The sequence below is a fragment of the Acipenser ruthenus genome, chromosome 9 (assembly GCF_902713425.1).
Source record: "Acipenser ruthenus chromosome 9, fAciRut3.2 maternal haplotype, whole genome shotgun sequence".
Lineage (NCBI taxonomy): Eukaryota > Metazoa > Chordata > Actinopteri > Acipenseriformes > Acipenseridae > Acipenser > Acipenser ruthenus.
Window position 1 is genome coordinate 59,965,663 of NC_081197.1, and position 14,049 is coordinate 59,979,711.

Consider the following 14,049-nt stretch of genomic DNA (forward strand, 5'->3'; position numbering starts at 1 on the left):
GCCAAAATAAACAGACAGACAAAACGAACTACACAGACAAACACGGTGAGCTTCTTTTACTATTATTACTTTTAAATACCCTCCGTCTCCTAACCCGTTCTCCACTCACCGAACACCAACCCCCAGTGAGTGAAAACATGCAGCTTTTATGCAGTTGTACCGAGATTCGATTGCTAGTCAATCATTCAATTGGAATCTCGGTACAACTGCACGTGAATTAATTAAAGTGCAATTCCCCGTGCTCACATATTACTTTTTACTTGCACGTGATGTGATGTGCCATCCCCGTGCCTAAATACAAATATACAATTTACACACACGTGAAACACAGACCGCTTATATCCCGTGTACCAATGCCTATACACCAACATTTACACACAACACGTAACATATAACACACACAGGGGGGGCACTTTGCCACAAGAAGAAACTGAAATGTGTTTCCAGTATGTTATGTTCAAACTGGGATATAATTTCATTACAACTCGAGGGTGCTCTAACCCTCATAAGGTAACCTGGGGTCAATTCGGACCCTGTGGTGATTTAGTATCAGTTATTATGTGGATCTAATGACTTGATTTTTGTTTCCTTTTAGGTAGTTGTCAGGCACCCATCCTGTTACACTATGCAAATGATAATTCTAGTCCAGATAGCCTGATTGAATTTCCCAAATGGTTTTATTATTATTATTATTATTATTATTATTATTATTATTATTATTATTAATTTCTTAGCAGACGCTCTTATCCAGGGCGACTTACAATTGTTACAAGATATCACATTATTTTTACATAATATCACATTATCTTTTACACATTATTTTTATATACAATTACCCATTTATACAGTTGGGTTTTTACTGGAGCAATCTAGGTAAAGTACCTTGCTCAAGGGTACAGCAGCAGTGTCCCCCACCTGGGATTGAACCCACGACCCTCCGGTCAAGAGTCCAGAGCCCTAACCACTACTCCACACTGCTGCCCTTTTAGGTTTGGGGTCTGTATGGACTCCAGGTTTAGTGTATCGGGGGGCCCGACCTTCTTGTGTGAATATCTCAGGAACCATTCCTGGTTCAAGGCTTGTTTGAAAGTACAGATTTGGAGCTTTCCAATGATGTATCGCATGTCCTGAACACAGGTTGCTAAGCGAAACTACAGCAAACCGAAACTAAGGTTTGAGTCATGTGACATAAGTCCGCTCCTAAGTTGTGTTTGTTGCCTATTACTCAGTCGCTTCAACAGATAGCGTTCCAGTTGCAATGTCATTTAAAAGCGCAGGCTTTGCGCTTTCCATTGATGTCAGGCATGCCTGTATGCATACTTTCTACCACCCCTCATTCAGTGCTCCAGTGCTGTGACGCGCAGCAAATCAGGAGGTGTGTTCATGTGCCTGTAACTCAAAAACGGAAAGAATTAGGAACACAATGATATCTCACTTGCCCGTGACATGTTCCTAGAATAAACTACAGCGTCCAGAATACAGTCGTGCCTTCTCTTGCTAGGAGACAGCTGTGTGCATTGGGCGTCTTATCCATTTTGAATAGCATAAACAACAGCCTATACCAAACGATGGCTAGAAGTAAAGGAAAAGCACAATAAAGTGTTCCTATACACATTTTCATTCATTCATTTGCTCCAGTTGTTAGTTATATACTGTTTTATTGCTTGGGTCCGGTTGGAGCCCAGGTTGCCAGGAAAGCCAGTTTTCCGATGTGTCCTTATGAGGGTTAAAAGAAACAACTACAGTACATTTGCATAGAGCTGGTATGTGATACCATGCCACTGAGATTGTTGAGTGAGGGTTTGCTCTTTTACACTGTGAACCCTTACAAAAAAGAAGCAGAACATTCTCTATATGTAAAATAAAAATACAAAATACAAAATCTGCTTATAGTTCATAACTTGAATGTTAAATTCAGGGCAGCTGCGCATACCTCGCTTGATATTTTCAAATTCACAAACATTGGTATTTTGAAAAAAAGTGGAGCAAATTTCACACCAGAGCAAAAGCTACATCTGGTCCTAAATATCTCACCCGGATATTTATTCATCTATCGAAGCTCTTGTGTTTCTCTACATGCTGTATGAATATCTATTTGTTCTACTTACTCAGCTGTCAAAGCTACAGTATCCCACAATGACGGTCATGCTTTACACTAAAACATTATTCATTGGTGTTGATTCACTATATTCTTCTATCTGTAGTCTTCTGAGTACTTTAAAAAGCATTTTTAACAGTGTATCTGTAGAGGCACAATATCCACCCCCTAACCCCTCCATTTCAAAATGTATACATGTAAAGCACATGGCTACACACTCCATACAGAGTGTGAAATGAGTCAATATTCTCCAGTAGCGACTAATGGTCAAGTAGTCTTGAGAACTACCAACCACATCCAGTGTATTGATAACGTGTTGCTGTTTTTAACATGGCTGAGTGTTTAACCCATGGCTGAGTGTTTAACCCATGGCTGAGTGTTAAACCCATGGCTCTGAGTAAGAACAGGACCAAATATCTAACAACACTGACCAAATATCCTAAACACACAACCAAATATCCTAAACACATTACCAAATATCCTAAACACTGACCAAATATCCTAAACACTGACCAAATATCCTAAAAACACTGACCAAATATCCTAAACACTGACCAAATATCCTAAACACACGACCAAATATCCTAAACACATTACCAAATATCCTAAACACTGACCAAATATCCTAAACACTGACCAAATATCCTAAAAACACTGACCAAATATCCTAAACACTGACCAAATATCCTAAACACACGACCAAATATCCTAAACACACGACCAAATATCCTAAAAACACTAACCAAATATCCTAAACACTGACCAAATATCCTAAAACACTGACCAAATATCCTAAACACTGACCAAATATCCTAAACACTGACCAAATATCCTAAACACTGACCAAATATCCTAAAAACATGACCAAATATCCCAGCAGCACTGCTTGAGTTAGTAGCTGCTTCTCTTTTAGATCTTGGTTTATTTATATAACTCTTCTACCTCAATGCCTTTATTCAGCGCACACCATTATTTGGTTTATAGCAAGCTATTGAAGCGTATGAGGAGATAATGAGTGCATTGCTTTCATTAATTAGTATTTTCTCACTTAGGTATATTTATCTATTTCAAGTGCTTGTTTTTCTGGGTTTGAAGGTGGTGAGCACTGACAGTTTCCCTGGTACAATAGAAGGCCATGGCTTTTTAAAGAAGCAGAGTGTTTAGCTCCAGTCAGCATGTCTAGGGAAACTCTTATCAGGGGTTCTGTTTCTCGCCTCATTTTAGCTATAGTCATCAGTACTAGGAGTTGCTTTTACATTTCTGCTGTTCAGTGTTTTTCCTGGCTTGTTTCCTGTCTATTGAATGCAATTGTATGAGATCTGTGTGTCTTTATCGTGGGCATTGTATTGTAAATTGTGTTCCTAGTCCTGGTGCAAAGGGAAAATCAGAGCAACATTAATCCTAGGTCTATGAAGCTGCAGATCTTGGAAGCACATGTACTGTATACATTGAAGAATTCTTACACTATAAGGTTACACTTGATGAAAGCATTTGTCCAAACAGTTGCCTATTTGACTTAATTTGTGTAACTACACATGTATTTACTAAGTAACTAATATTTAATTACACAGTAATTAGAGACACTTCATGTAAAGTGTGACCTGGAAATAATATTGGCTGCTTTATTTAGACAGAGTGTTCTGGGTGAACTGCATGCAGATGTGCAAGTACAGTATATGGGAGGAAGTCCGAGAGGACACATTACACTGCTACTCATTAACAGAGTGAAGCTTTGAAAGAAATAACTGAAAAGCTAAAAACGACTCTAATGCCATTTCCAGATTGTTTCCTGATACCTTACACCAATTTAATTTCATTAAAGAGCAATTGCCCTGATACTGTTAGTCAGCAGAATGGAAATGTATCAAATCAAAGTCAGTTCAGTGTTTACTGTGGTGACTTTATTAGTGGGAGCAAGCTCCATTAGGACCTCAGGATAATTACATTTAATAAATAACTCGTTACTAGCCAGTCCTGACTTGCGTGCGGATATTTCCATACCACTTAGATCCTGGGAAATAGCACTTGCTTGGTTGGAAATTCTGCATATTCAGTATTACACTAATTCAACACACACACACACACACACACACACACACACACACACACACACACACACACACACACACACACACACACACACACCTCAGTGTTTACCAGACTGCAGTTTCTCTTAAAGCAGGTCATTCATAAACAGATTAGTTCTAGAATGAAGGCATATGTTAACAGTGATGTTTCTGGGGTATAACAGTAGTCCAGTATTTACCAGACAGCACAGTAACATTCTGCTGCCAAAAGCTGTTAAATCCCTCATCTGCTGTTTTGATCCTCATGAATCTAAAGCTAGTGAAAAACAAATCCTGTTTACTTTGCTTGGGTGTAAATAATTGGGTTGAAGCAACTCAATTACAGAGAGCAATACATTGTGTCTGAATTACAATTCACTGGCTCTGCAGAGCACAGACACAAGGCAAGACTGAAACACACAACACAGTCCTTCAAGACACGATCAGCCGTGTCTATAAATACATCTCTCAGTATTTGCAAGCCCATGTGTGTACTGCATGTCATTGGAGACACTTCATGTAGTGTTACCCATTTTCATTACTTACAGACATTGTCTTTACAGAAACTCACATGTACACATATGCTTTCACCTTTGGTGTTGTGATCCCACAAGGAACACTCGAGACAGCATTTTAAAACAATGAGAGGTATCTCTGCAACACATATTTAGAGATTTAATATCACAACAGCTGTAACACTAACAGTGAAGCGTGTGCCGCCACTATTTAAAAGTAAGGTATTGTTATTTAAAATTGAAATGCGTAATAAATAAAAACATTACAGCAACTCCTTGGAACCAAGCAGCAAAAATCAAAAAACAGTTGTTCTCTGGTAGCAACAGCTAATGGTAGATGAGCACAGGAGATTCTCAGAGCCCTGGCTTAGAACAGAACGATGCACTCCTTCTATTGATCAGATTTCATTTCTCTGTAACCTTCCTTTGCATCTTTCCATTCCAGGACTACACCTTGACCATGTACTTTCAACAGTACTGGAGGGACAAGAGGCTGGCTTACTCAGGAATACCTCTCAATTTAACACTTGATAACCGGGTGGCGGATCAGCTGTGGGTCCCCGACACCTACTTTCTAAACGACAAGAAGTCCTTTGTGCACGGCGTCACCGTGAAGAACCGGATGATTCGGCTTCACCCAGATGGAGCGGTGCTCTACGGACTGAGGTTGGTGTCGTCTAATGTGCTCTTGACATTTGCATCTGCAGAGATTGTTTTTGTACCAAAGCCTTTGCAGCCTCCAACGGTAGAAAAGCCTGCAGAGATGATGTGACAGCCTCAGTGTTTCTCAATCTTACAGGCAGTGTCAACAGTCAGGTCTGATCTATTTATGATACCGTGTGCAACATCAGGCATGCCCTGCAGTTACAATACATGTGCAGTGAAAACAGGCACTGGAAATACAATCACGATACACAATGTGGAGCCCCCAATAGGTTTTCAAGTGACAGGATAGTAAAGCAAAGATACATGAGTGCAAAAGTAAAAGTTTAATCAAATACCTTATCAGCCAGCCCCAAATGAAGAAAGAAAGAAAGAAAGAAAGAAAGAAAGAAAGAAAGAAAGAAAGAAAGAAAGAAATCTTATGGTGTGTCTTCCTGTTTTGAACTCCCATGGCTAGCTCTTAACTATGCTGTACTGCCAGGGATACCTGTCACACTATTGACATGGCCAGACCGATCTGATAGTTCCCATGAGGCGTTGTGAGATTGCTTCTACTTCCAGATAGTAGTGGCTTGTCATTTCTGGTTGCTGGGTTTCAATAGTTTCAAGGTGTGTACTGTGGAAGTAACAGATCCAGTCCATGTGCCCCAGTGACAGTCTCTGTACAGGGCCCTGCTTTGAAGAAAGTGTAGGCAGAGACACAGGCACATTTATAAAGTTACCAGCTAGAAACAGCAGAGAAAAGTAAAGAGAAACGTATCTAGCAGGAAATGTACTTTTGGATTTTCACTTCTGGTATTAACTGGGGTCGACAGTTTACCAGTTTAAAATCACATTATAAATAGGCTGAAAACTGCTTTCAGCCACTGTCTGACTGAACTGAATTATTTCAAGACAGAAGATTCTGGAAGCCTGTGATGGGTTACACCTCACACCTGTGTGCATTTTTATAAATAAATACAATATTTGAACAAACAGAAACAAAACACTTTCACCAAACAACAAACTGTGACCCTGTCACAGAGCCAAATCTGAAATGTGACGTTTTGCTCTCTATGTACCTAATTCAATTATACAACATAGATTTTCTTTAAGAGGAATCCCACAGAAACAGTGGAGTGGAGTAGAAACTCACCTAGTTTATAGACATGCCCCTTAACTCACCTAGTTTATATATGATGTAACCAGCTCTTGAGCAGGCAGTCACATAAGGGTCAAAAACGTTTGCTTCTCTTGATATATCTTTTCATATTCTTCAAATCAATAGACCTTTTGGATCATTCGGAACATTGCAGCAGCATTTAGCCCCTTGTTGCCTTCCGATTTTCAAACATCTTACTGTATCAAATGATACAAAATAGACGCAGTCTCTATACACTGAAGCTGCTTTGTTATAATGACTCTACAAATCATTGTCTCATGGTCCTCGATTCATAAACATCTAAACTCCCAAGAGATTCCATCAATACCAGACTTTATTTAAAGCTTTTTCTATATGAAGTCTGCAAATGCATCCTAAGACTTGCATGTGAAAACATACCTCTTATGTTCTGATTTCCCCAGACTAGAGTGGAAAATGGTTAGGTAGTGATCTAACAATAAAATAAAGATTACGCTTTCAGTGCACTACACTCTTACTACTACTGCTCTCTCTCTCTCTCCCTCCCTCTCTCTCTCCATCTCTCTCATTCTGAGACCGGATGGAATACCCAAATACATAATTCAGAAGCGCGGATGATCGTTTTTACAAGAAAATATGTCAGCTTGATTCACTGCAAGTAGTTTACCCAGAATCCCAGCAGAAGCAGGCTGTACTGTGACACTATTACCTCTGCAGGATTGGCTTTGCTTCACTCAGTAGATTGAGTTAGTATATTATCTATCTATCAAAGCAACACACACATGTATATAGCGTTATGTGTTATGTTATGTTGTTATGTGTTTGATTAAGTCACTGGAAACAAGACTGTAGATATCAGTATACTGTAGGTCTTAATGTCCAGTTCTGTGTCAGCTCTGTGTGGGGGGAGACAGCAAGGAGAATGATGCCCTCTGTTACACTTTGATATATAAATATGTATAACTGTGGCTTTGACTCAGAATCACAACAACAGCTGCCTGCATGATGGATCTGCGGAGATACCCCTTGGATGAACAGAACTGCACACTGGAAATAGAAAGCTGTAAGTAACCTCCAGAGAAATGCATGCCCTAAAGGTAACACTCTAGTTTATTTTGTATATTGGGAAATCTTTCTTCAGTATAAGATCACTGCTATTGTGCTCTATTATCACATTATCAAAGCCCGATCTCTTTGAACTCGTGTCTTTAAGGAGCCAGGGAAAGTTACACTTGAGTGTTGTGTCATTTGCATTTCTCTTTGTGTTGTTGTTTTTCAGAATGTGAAGCTGTGCACATCCATTGTTTTCTTTATCATTCCAGTTTGATTAGGCAGCCTTTGGATCCTTAACATTACAGTAATGCTCAAATTAGAATCAGATTCAGACTGAGCACCCCAGATTGGTCCCAGTGCTGGATCCTGTTGGTTTGTCTTTTTCAATATACTAGAGTTTAAAAAGTGCATCCTGTAAAAATAATGTTTGTCCCAAAAATGCCCCTTTCCCTCATTGCTGTAACCACATACAACTGGAATCCTCCGTTCATCCAATCACCTCCTTTCACCCAGCAAACCACATACAACTGGAATCCTCCGTTCATCCAATCACCTCCTTTCACCCAGCAAACCACATACAACTGCAATCCTCCGTTCATCCAATCACCTCCTTTCACCCAGCAAACCACATACAACTGGAATCCTCCGTTCATCCAATCACCTCCTTTCACCCAGCAAACCACATACAACTGGAATCCTCCGTTCATCCAATCACCTCCTTTCACCTGGCAAACCAAAGCAGCAGCTTTGCCAAGTTACTGACCCTTTGAGGACTCTGGTTGGCTTTGTCAGTGCAGGGTGCTATGGTTCAATAGGTCTCTGCTTGGCTTTGTCAGTGCAGGGTGCTATGGTTCAATAGGTCTCTGCTTGGGTTTGTCAGGGTGCTATGGTTCAATAGGTCTCTGCTTGGCTTTGTCAGGGTGCTATGGTTCAATAGGTCTCTGCTTGGCTTTGTCAGGGTGCTATGGTACAATAGGTCTCTGCTTGACTTTGTAAAGGCCCTTACAAACTTTATTTATGATTTTTTTTACCGTTGTAGGGGGACCCACATAAGCCAATTTTAAATCAAAGAACTTAATAAAGCCCCCCCCCCCAAAGCAATGACCTTCCATCCCCTAGAACAGGGTTGAATCTATAGAATCTATATGACCTGGTGCATAACACATCAAAGAGAGTGCAGGGTACCCAGTTCCTTAACCTGCGTGTGTGTGTGTGTTTGTACTGCAGATGGCTACACAACAGATGATATCGGGTTCTACTGGAGAGGAGGAGACTCTGCTGTGACTGGGGTGGGAAGGATTGAGCTGCCTCAGTTCTCCATTGTGGAATACAGGCTGGTTTCTCGCAATGTCGTCTTTGCCACAGGTAACAACTGATGAATACCTGCTGCTTCTTTTCATCCCTTCAAAGCACAAATTATGAACAGAAACGGAAACGCTATGACAGAATAAAAAAATCAAACATTTTGTTGTGAAGGACTCTTAGACATGCACGCTCTTCTGTAGGAAGATGCCATGGTATATGATGTTTAACTGTATTAAAGGTTATCAACCCAATTACAATGTTTGCATCCTTAACAAGTGTTACTTAAAATTCACTTGAATGGTGAGTGATAATGCAGTGGGAATCATCCACTTGAATGGTGAGTGATAATGCAGTGGGAATCATCCACTTGAATGGTGAGTGATAATGCAGTGGGAATCATCCACTTGAATGGTGAGTGATAATACAGTGAGAATCATCCACTTGAATGGTGAGTGATAATGCAGTGGGAATCATCCACTTGAATGGTGAGTGATAATGCAGTGGGAATCATCCACTTGAATGGTGAGTGATAATGCAGTGGGAATCATCCTCCTGTTTTTTTAAAATTGAACTTCATGATAAAAACACATGATATATTCATGAGGCTCAAGACTCGCAGTATAAATTATTCCCTTAACAAGCTTGGAATAAAAATCTCATTGAAGTGGTTCAGTAATGATTCATCTCTTACACTTCAGCTCCTACATTTTAGCAGTTGATACAGATGTACTCAAATGAGATCCATGAAGGATTTTATGTTTTGAGATTCGGAGAAACATGGATACCGTAAGCATTACGATTGTGAATGATTTGGTGCAAAGTTTGATAAGATGACTACAGGGGTGATGAAATGTATTTTATTCTTACAATCATGTAAGTCCATCCCCAAAGATAAAACATGACACATCCTTTCTGCATTGGGCTGCACATGTGCACATTAGTTAATTTGAAATATGTATATTATGTGACACACTTCTAAGCTTAATTACTTTTGATTGAGAATACCCAAGGGAAACCAACAGCTCCACTACCCTAATCAGAAGATAGCTCTGTTTTCTGTTAATTACTCAGAGCAAGTCTGAGCAGTGCAGTGTAATGCAAGGCAACTTGACGGGGGATGTAATCAAGGCTACAAAGGGTTTGGAAATAGACCTTTAATAAGAGAAAGAAGAGCTCCCTGTTAGCTTTACAAAATCTACCTTTAATAAGAAAAAGAAGAGCTCTCTGTAGAAAGAAGAGCTCACTGTTAGCTTTGCAAAATCTACCTTTAATAAGAGGCAGAAGAGCTCCCTGTTAGCTTTGCAGAATTTACCTTTAATAAGAGACAGAAGAGCTCCCTGTTAGCTTTGCAAAATCTACCTTTAATAAGAGAAAGAAGAGCTCCCTGTTAGCTTTGCAAAATCCCAGACGTGCTTGCAGTTTATTTAGATGTTGAATAAAGGCATGCACCTTGTGCTGGGTTTTTTAAATGTCAACTGCAATACATCTAAGGTAAGTCAGTTAGCATGGCAGCTTTCATTGGGTGTTTGAAATAATGAGATTTCTGTAGCAGAAATGCATGACTGCAGTACAGTTATATTGATCTAGTTTTTCAGGCTAAATGTCAGGGTTATAAAATTGTAAAATGTGTTCCATCTTCAGATACTGGAGCATTGTAACGCTTTGATTAGCATTGTTCCATCTTCAGATACTGGAGCATTGCAACGCTTTGATTAGAATTGTTCCAACTTCAGATACTGGAGCATTGCAGTATTAAAAAGTTCAAGTGCCGTAATATTCAAAATATACCTTTTCAGGAAAATATATTCTTCTCCCTCGATATACTGTAGTACTCAGGGCTAAGTAATGACAATTTATTGTGCAATTCACGACCAAGTATGCCTTAGTTGCCATAGCAATAAACCCAATACACTGTTGTCTCCATAGAAACTGAAACAAAGCATTTTGTATGCCTGCGTGCTCCTTGAAGAAAGCAGGCTGATTTCTTTCTTCAATCTTCTTTTCTCAGGTGCCTACCCACGACTGTCTCTGAGTTTCAAGCTGAAGAGAAATATCGGATACTTCATCCTTCAGACCTACATGCCCTCGATTCTGATTACCATTCTGTCTTGGGTGTCATTTTGGATCAATTACGATGCATCCGCTGCAAGAGTTGCTTTAGGTATGTTTAATAGTCTACAGTAAGATACAAAAATAAATATGAACCACATACAAGTTAAAAAATTGAAGATGTCAGTCACCTTTGATCAGATCATCTCCAAAATCTAAACAGCACACCCAATATATGAAGGGTAATTCCTCAATAAGTTTAAAAGCATACTCTGTGAGCCAGTCCAAGAGCTGTATCAGGAGAGAGAGAGAGCGTTAGAAGTTTGTAACTGTTTCGAATCATTCTCCATTGTACTGTGTTCTTACCAGACCCACTAGACCCAAGGGGTATGAGGAAGCAGAACTGAAAGCAATCTGGTTGTGACGGATTGAGCCTGCAGACATCTGCAATCCCATATTACAAGCAGCAGACATATTACACATGCACCCCACATCACAGAAACCATCAGCACTGCTGGGAGCTGCATGGGCCAGCACACTATTAATGCATTCTCTAATGTGTTGACCAGTTGTGCATATTTGTTTGTTCGCTTTTTTAAAAACAATCGCCTGCAAAGCAATGCAGTTATTTGAAATGCAGTTTTAGATGCATCTCAAGATAGATGTACTCCTCTGTGTCTGTTGGTGTAATTTCACAAAGAAAGCTACATTAGGTATTTTACATGGAAACCCGTCTCGTTTAGTAAACTGCAATCTCATGCAAGTAAATGAGCAATATGAACTTGCTCACGGCAATAAATAAATGCATGGAATGAGTAACAACAATGTGAGTGTACAGTGTGTGCTGGGACCGGAACTTGCACCCTGCATGCTCGATTGCACTTCGTTTTGCAATGGAGCATTGAAATGTTCATGCCTATACTGATGCTTTTCATAGCTCCTGCCAGTGCCGGCTAGAGTGGGTCATTTGTGTGGGCAGAAGTGTCAGTATCTGCAAGCATTTAGGCATTTCACAGAGAACCCAACAGATTGGTAGACATTGGATCTATATTTAGAAAGGAGACAGGCATTTTATTTATCTGGCAGGATATTGTTAGGCGGTTTAGATGGCTGACAAATAAACAGAATGAAAATGTACACTTGCATTTCTGTGAGTTTAATAACTGTCTCTGACAAAGGGGAAAACACCAGCTATGTCGTGAGCTTCAGTGCACTTTCTTCATACGAAACCTTTTTTTATTATTGTCACCAAGAACAGAAGTATGCATTGTAACGAGTGGCAGGTGCAATTTCAGACACGACGCGTCGGTTCACTTTTCAATTAACCGTCAGACATTTATTTGCATCCATGTAAGCATTAGATTGTAATTATTTAACAGTGACTTCCACTCTCATGACTCAGTTAGCTCCTTTTTAAAACACCAAAGTGAAGGATAACATACATGTGTATGTCTAATACTGTCCTCCCCTCCCCTCCTCAATACAAACACACTGATCACAATCAGTCATACAGAATAAACACATGCATATATCTAATACTGTCCTCCCCTCCTCAATACAAACACACTGATCACAATCAATCATACAGTATAAACACATGCATATATCTAATACTGTCCTCCCCTCCTCAATACAAACACACTGATCACAATCAATCATACAGTATAAAGACATGCATATATCTAATACTGTCCTCCCCTCCTCAATACAAACACACTGATCACAATCAATCATACAGTATAAACACATGCATATATCTAATACTGTCCCCCCCTCCTCAATACAAACACACTGATCACAATCAATCATACAGTATAAAGACATGCATATATCTAATACTGTCCTCCCCTCCTCAATACAAACACACTGATCACAATCAATCATACAGTATAAAGACATGCATATATCTAATACTGTCCTCCCCTCCTCAATACAAACACACTGATCACAATCAATCATACAGTATAAAGACATGTATATATCTAATACTGTCCTCCCCTCCTCAATACAAACACACTGATCACAATCAATCATACAGTATAAAGAGAAAGGAATCTTAGCCTAATGCAAAGGAGTCATCAATGTCATTTTCAAGAAACGATGACGAAACACAAGGAACTTTGGGAGCCAACCAACACAAAACAACACAAATGTGTGGAAGAAGAACAACTTCAGCAATGGCAAGAGCATGAACTGATTTTCTGGGTAAGTAATGTATTGAGTCATGTGTTTTATAATGTACAATTCTACTACCACTAAGTCGTATACATTTATAGCAGAATCTTTATTGAACTCATAAAGTCAATCATTTGGTCGCAATATTCCCTTATCTATATCCCATCCAACCCTAGAATCTAATATAGTAAATAATGTTAATATCAAGTTTCATCACAGTTCACATTGTAGCTATGCCTAATAGCACTGTAATGATGTGTAAGCACACATGTATTTACTAAGTAACTACACCGTAGTTAGATATAATAAGACTGTAAATGCTGTGTAAGCACATGTGTATTTACTAAGTAACTACACAGTAATTAGAGACGCCTCACGCAAAGTGTTGTCGATAGTGTCACATATTCAAGCCCAGGCCTCCTGAGTTGAAAGGTTAGTGAATATTACAAACTGCGCTACCACACCTCAAAGCTTTACTGCTTGTTTTCTCTCTGCTTCACAGGTTCTTCATCAGCCCAGAGTCACAACAGATGTTTGTCAAGCAGGCATTTTCTCAAGAAAAATCCTCCTGGTTATTGTTCAGAGGAGGAGGATCAAACAGCAAGAAAGGAAGACAGCCTGATTAATCCCACCTGTTTGCTCGTGATATGGAATTGTATTGAAGACAATTACAGTATTAACATAATGCTCTTTACAGCAAATGTTACATAATGCTAGCTCATTTCTTTAGCTTATACATTTCTAAATGTATTTATTTATGTTTTACTGCACCTAACAGCAAACACTAACTATATACACTGTTGTTAAGTGAACTAGTTAGTTTTTCAGACAAACAAGTTTTTCAATATTCATTTTCTGATACCGTTTGAAAGGGATACATTGAATATTAAAATCTACATACTTGCGACTGAGATGATCCGTTCTACGTAGAGTACTGCTGTGAAAGGAAAGCACCGACGAGCAAATGTTGCAAGCTGGGTTCTTTTTTTCTTCATTGTGAGATAT

At 39.3% G+C, this 14,049-nt stretch overlaps 1 protein-coding gene across 6 annotated transcripts in view; it reads left to right on the plus strand.

The window, feature by feature from the left end:
- LOC117405846 (gamma-aminobutyric acid receptor subunit beta-3) overlaps nt 1–14,049 on the plus strand; it is a 94,371-nt gene that overhangs the window by 61,040 nt on the left and 19,282 nt on the right. For all 6 annotated transcript variants that reach the window (XM_059030371.1, XM_059030372.1, XM_059030375.1 and 3 more), the window contains 4 exons: nt 5,125–5,345; nt 7,443–7,525; nt 8,743–8,880; nt 10,829–10,981. In XM_059030371.1, coding sequence (XP_058886354.1) covers nt 5,125–5,345; nt 7,443–7,525; nt 8,743–8,880; nt 10,829–10,981 — 595 coding nt within the window. The remainder of the gene's footprint in view (nt 1–5,124; nt 5,346–7,442; nt 7,526–8,742; nt 8,881–10,828; nt 10,982–14,049) is intronic.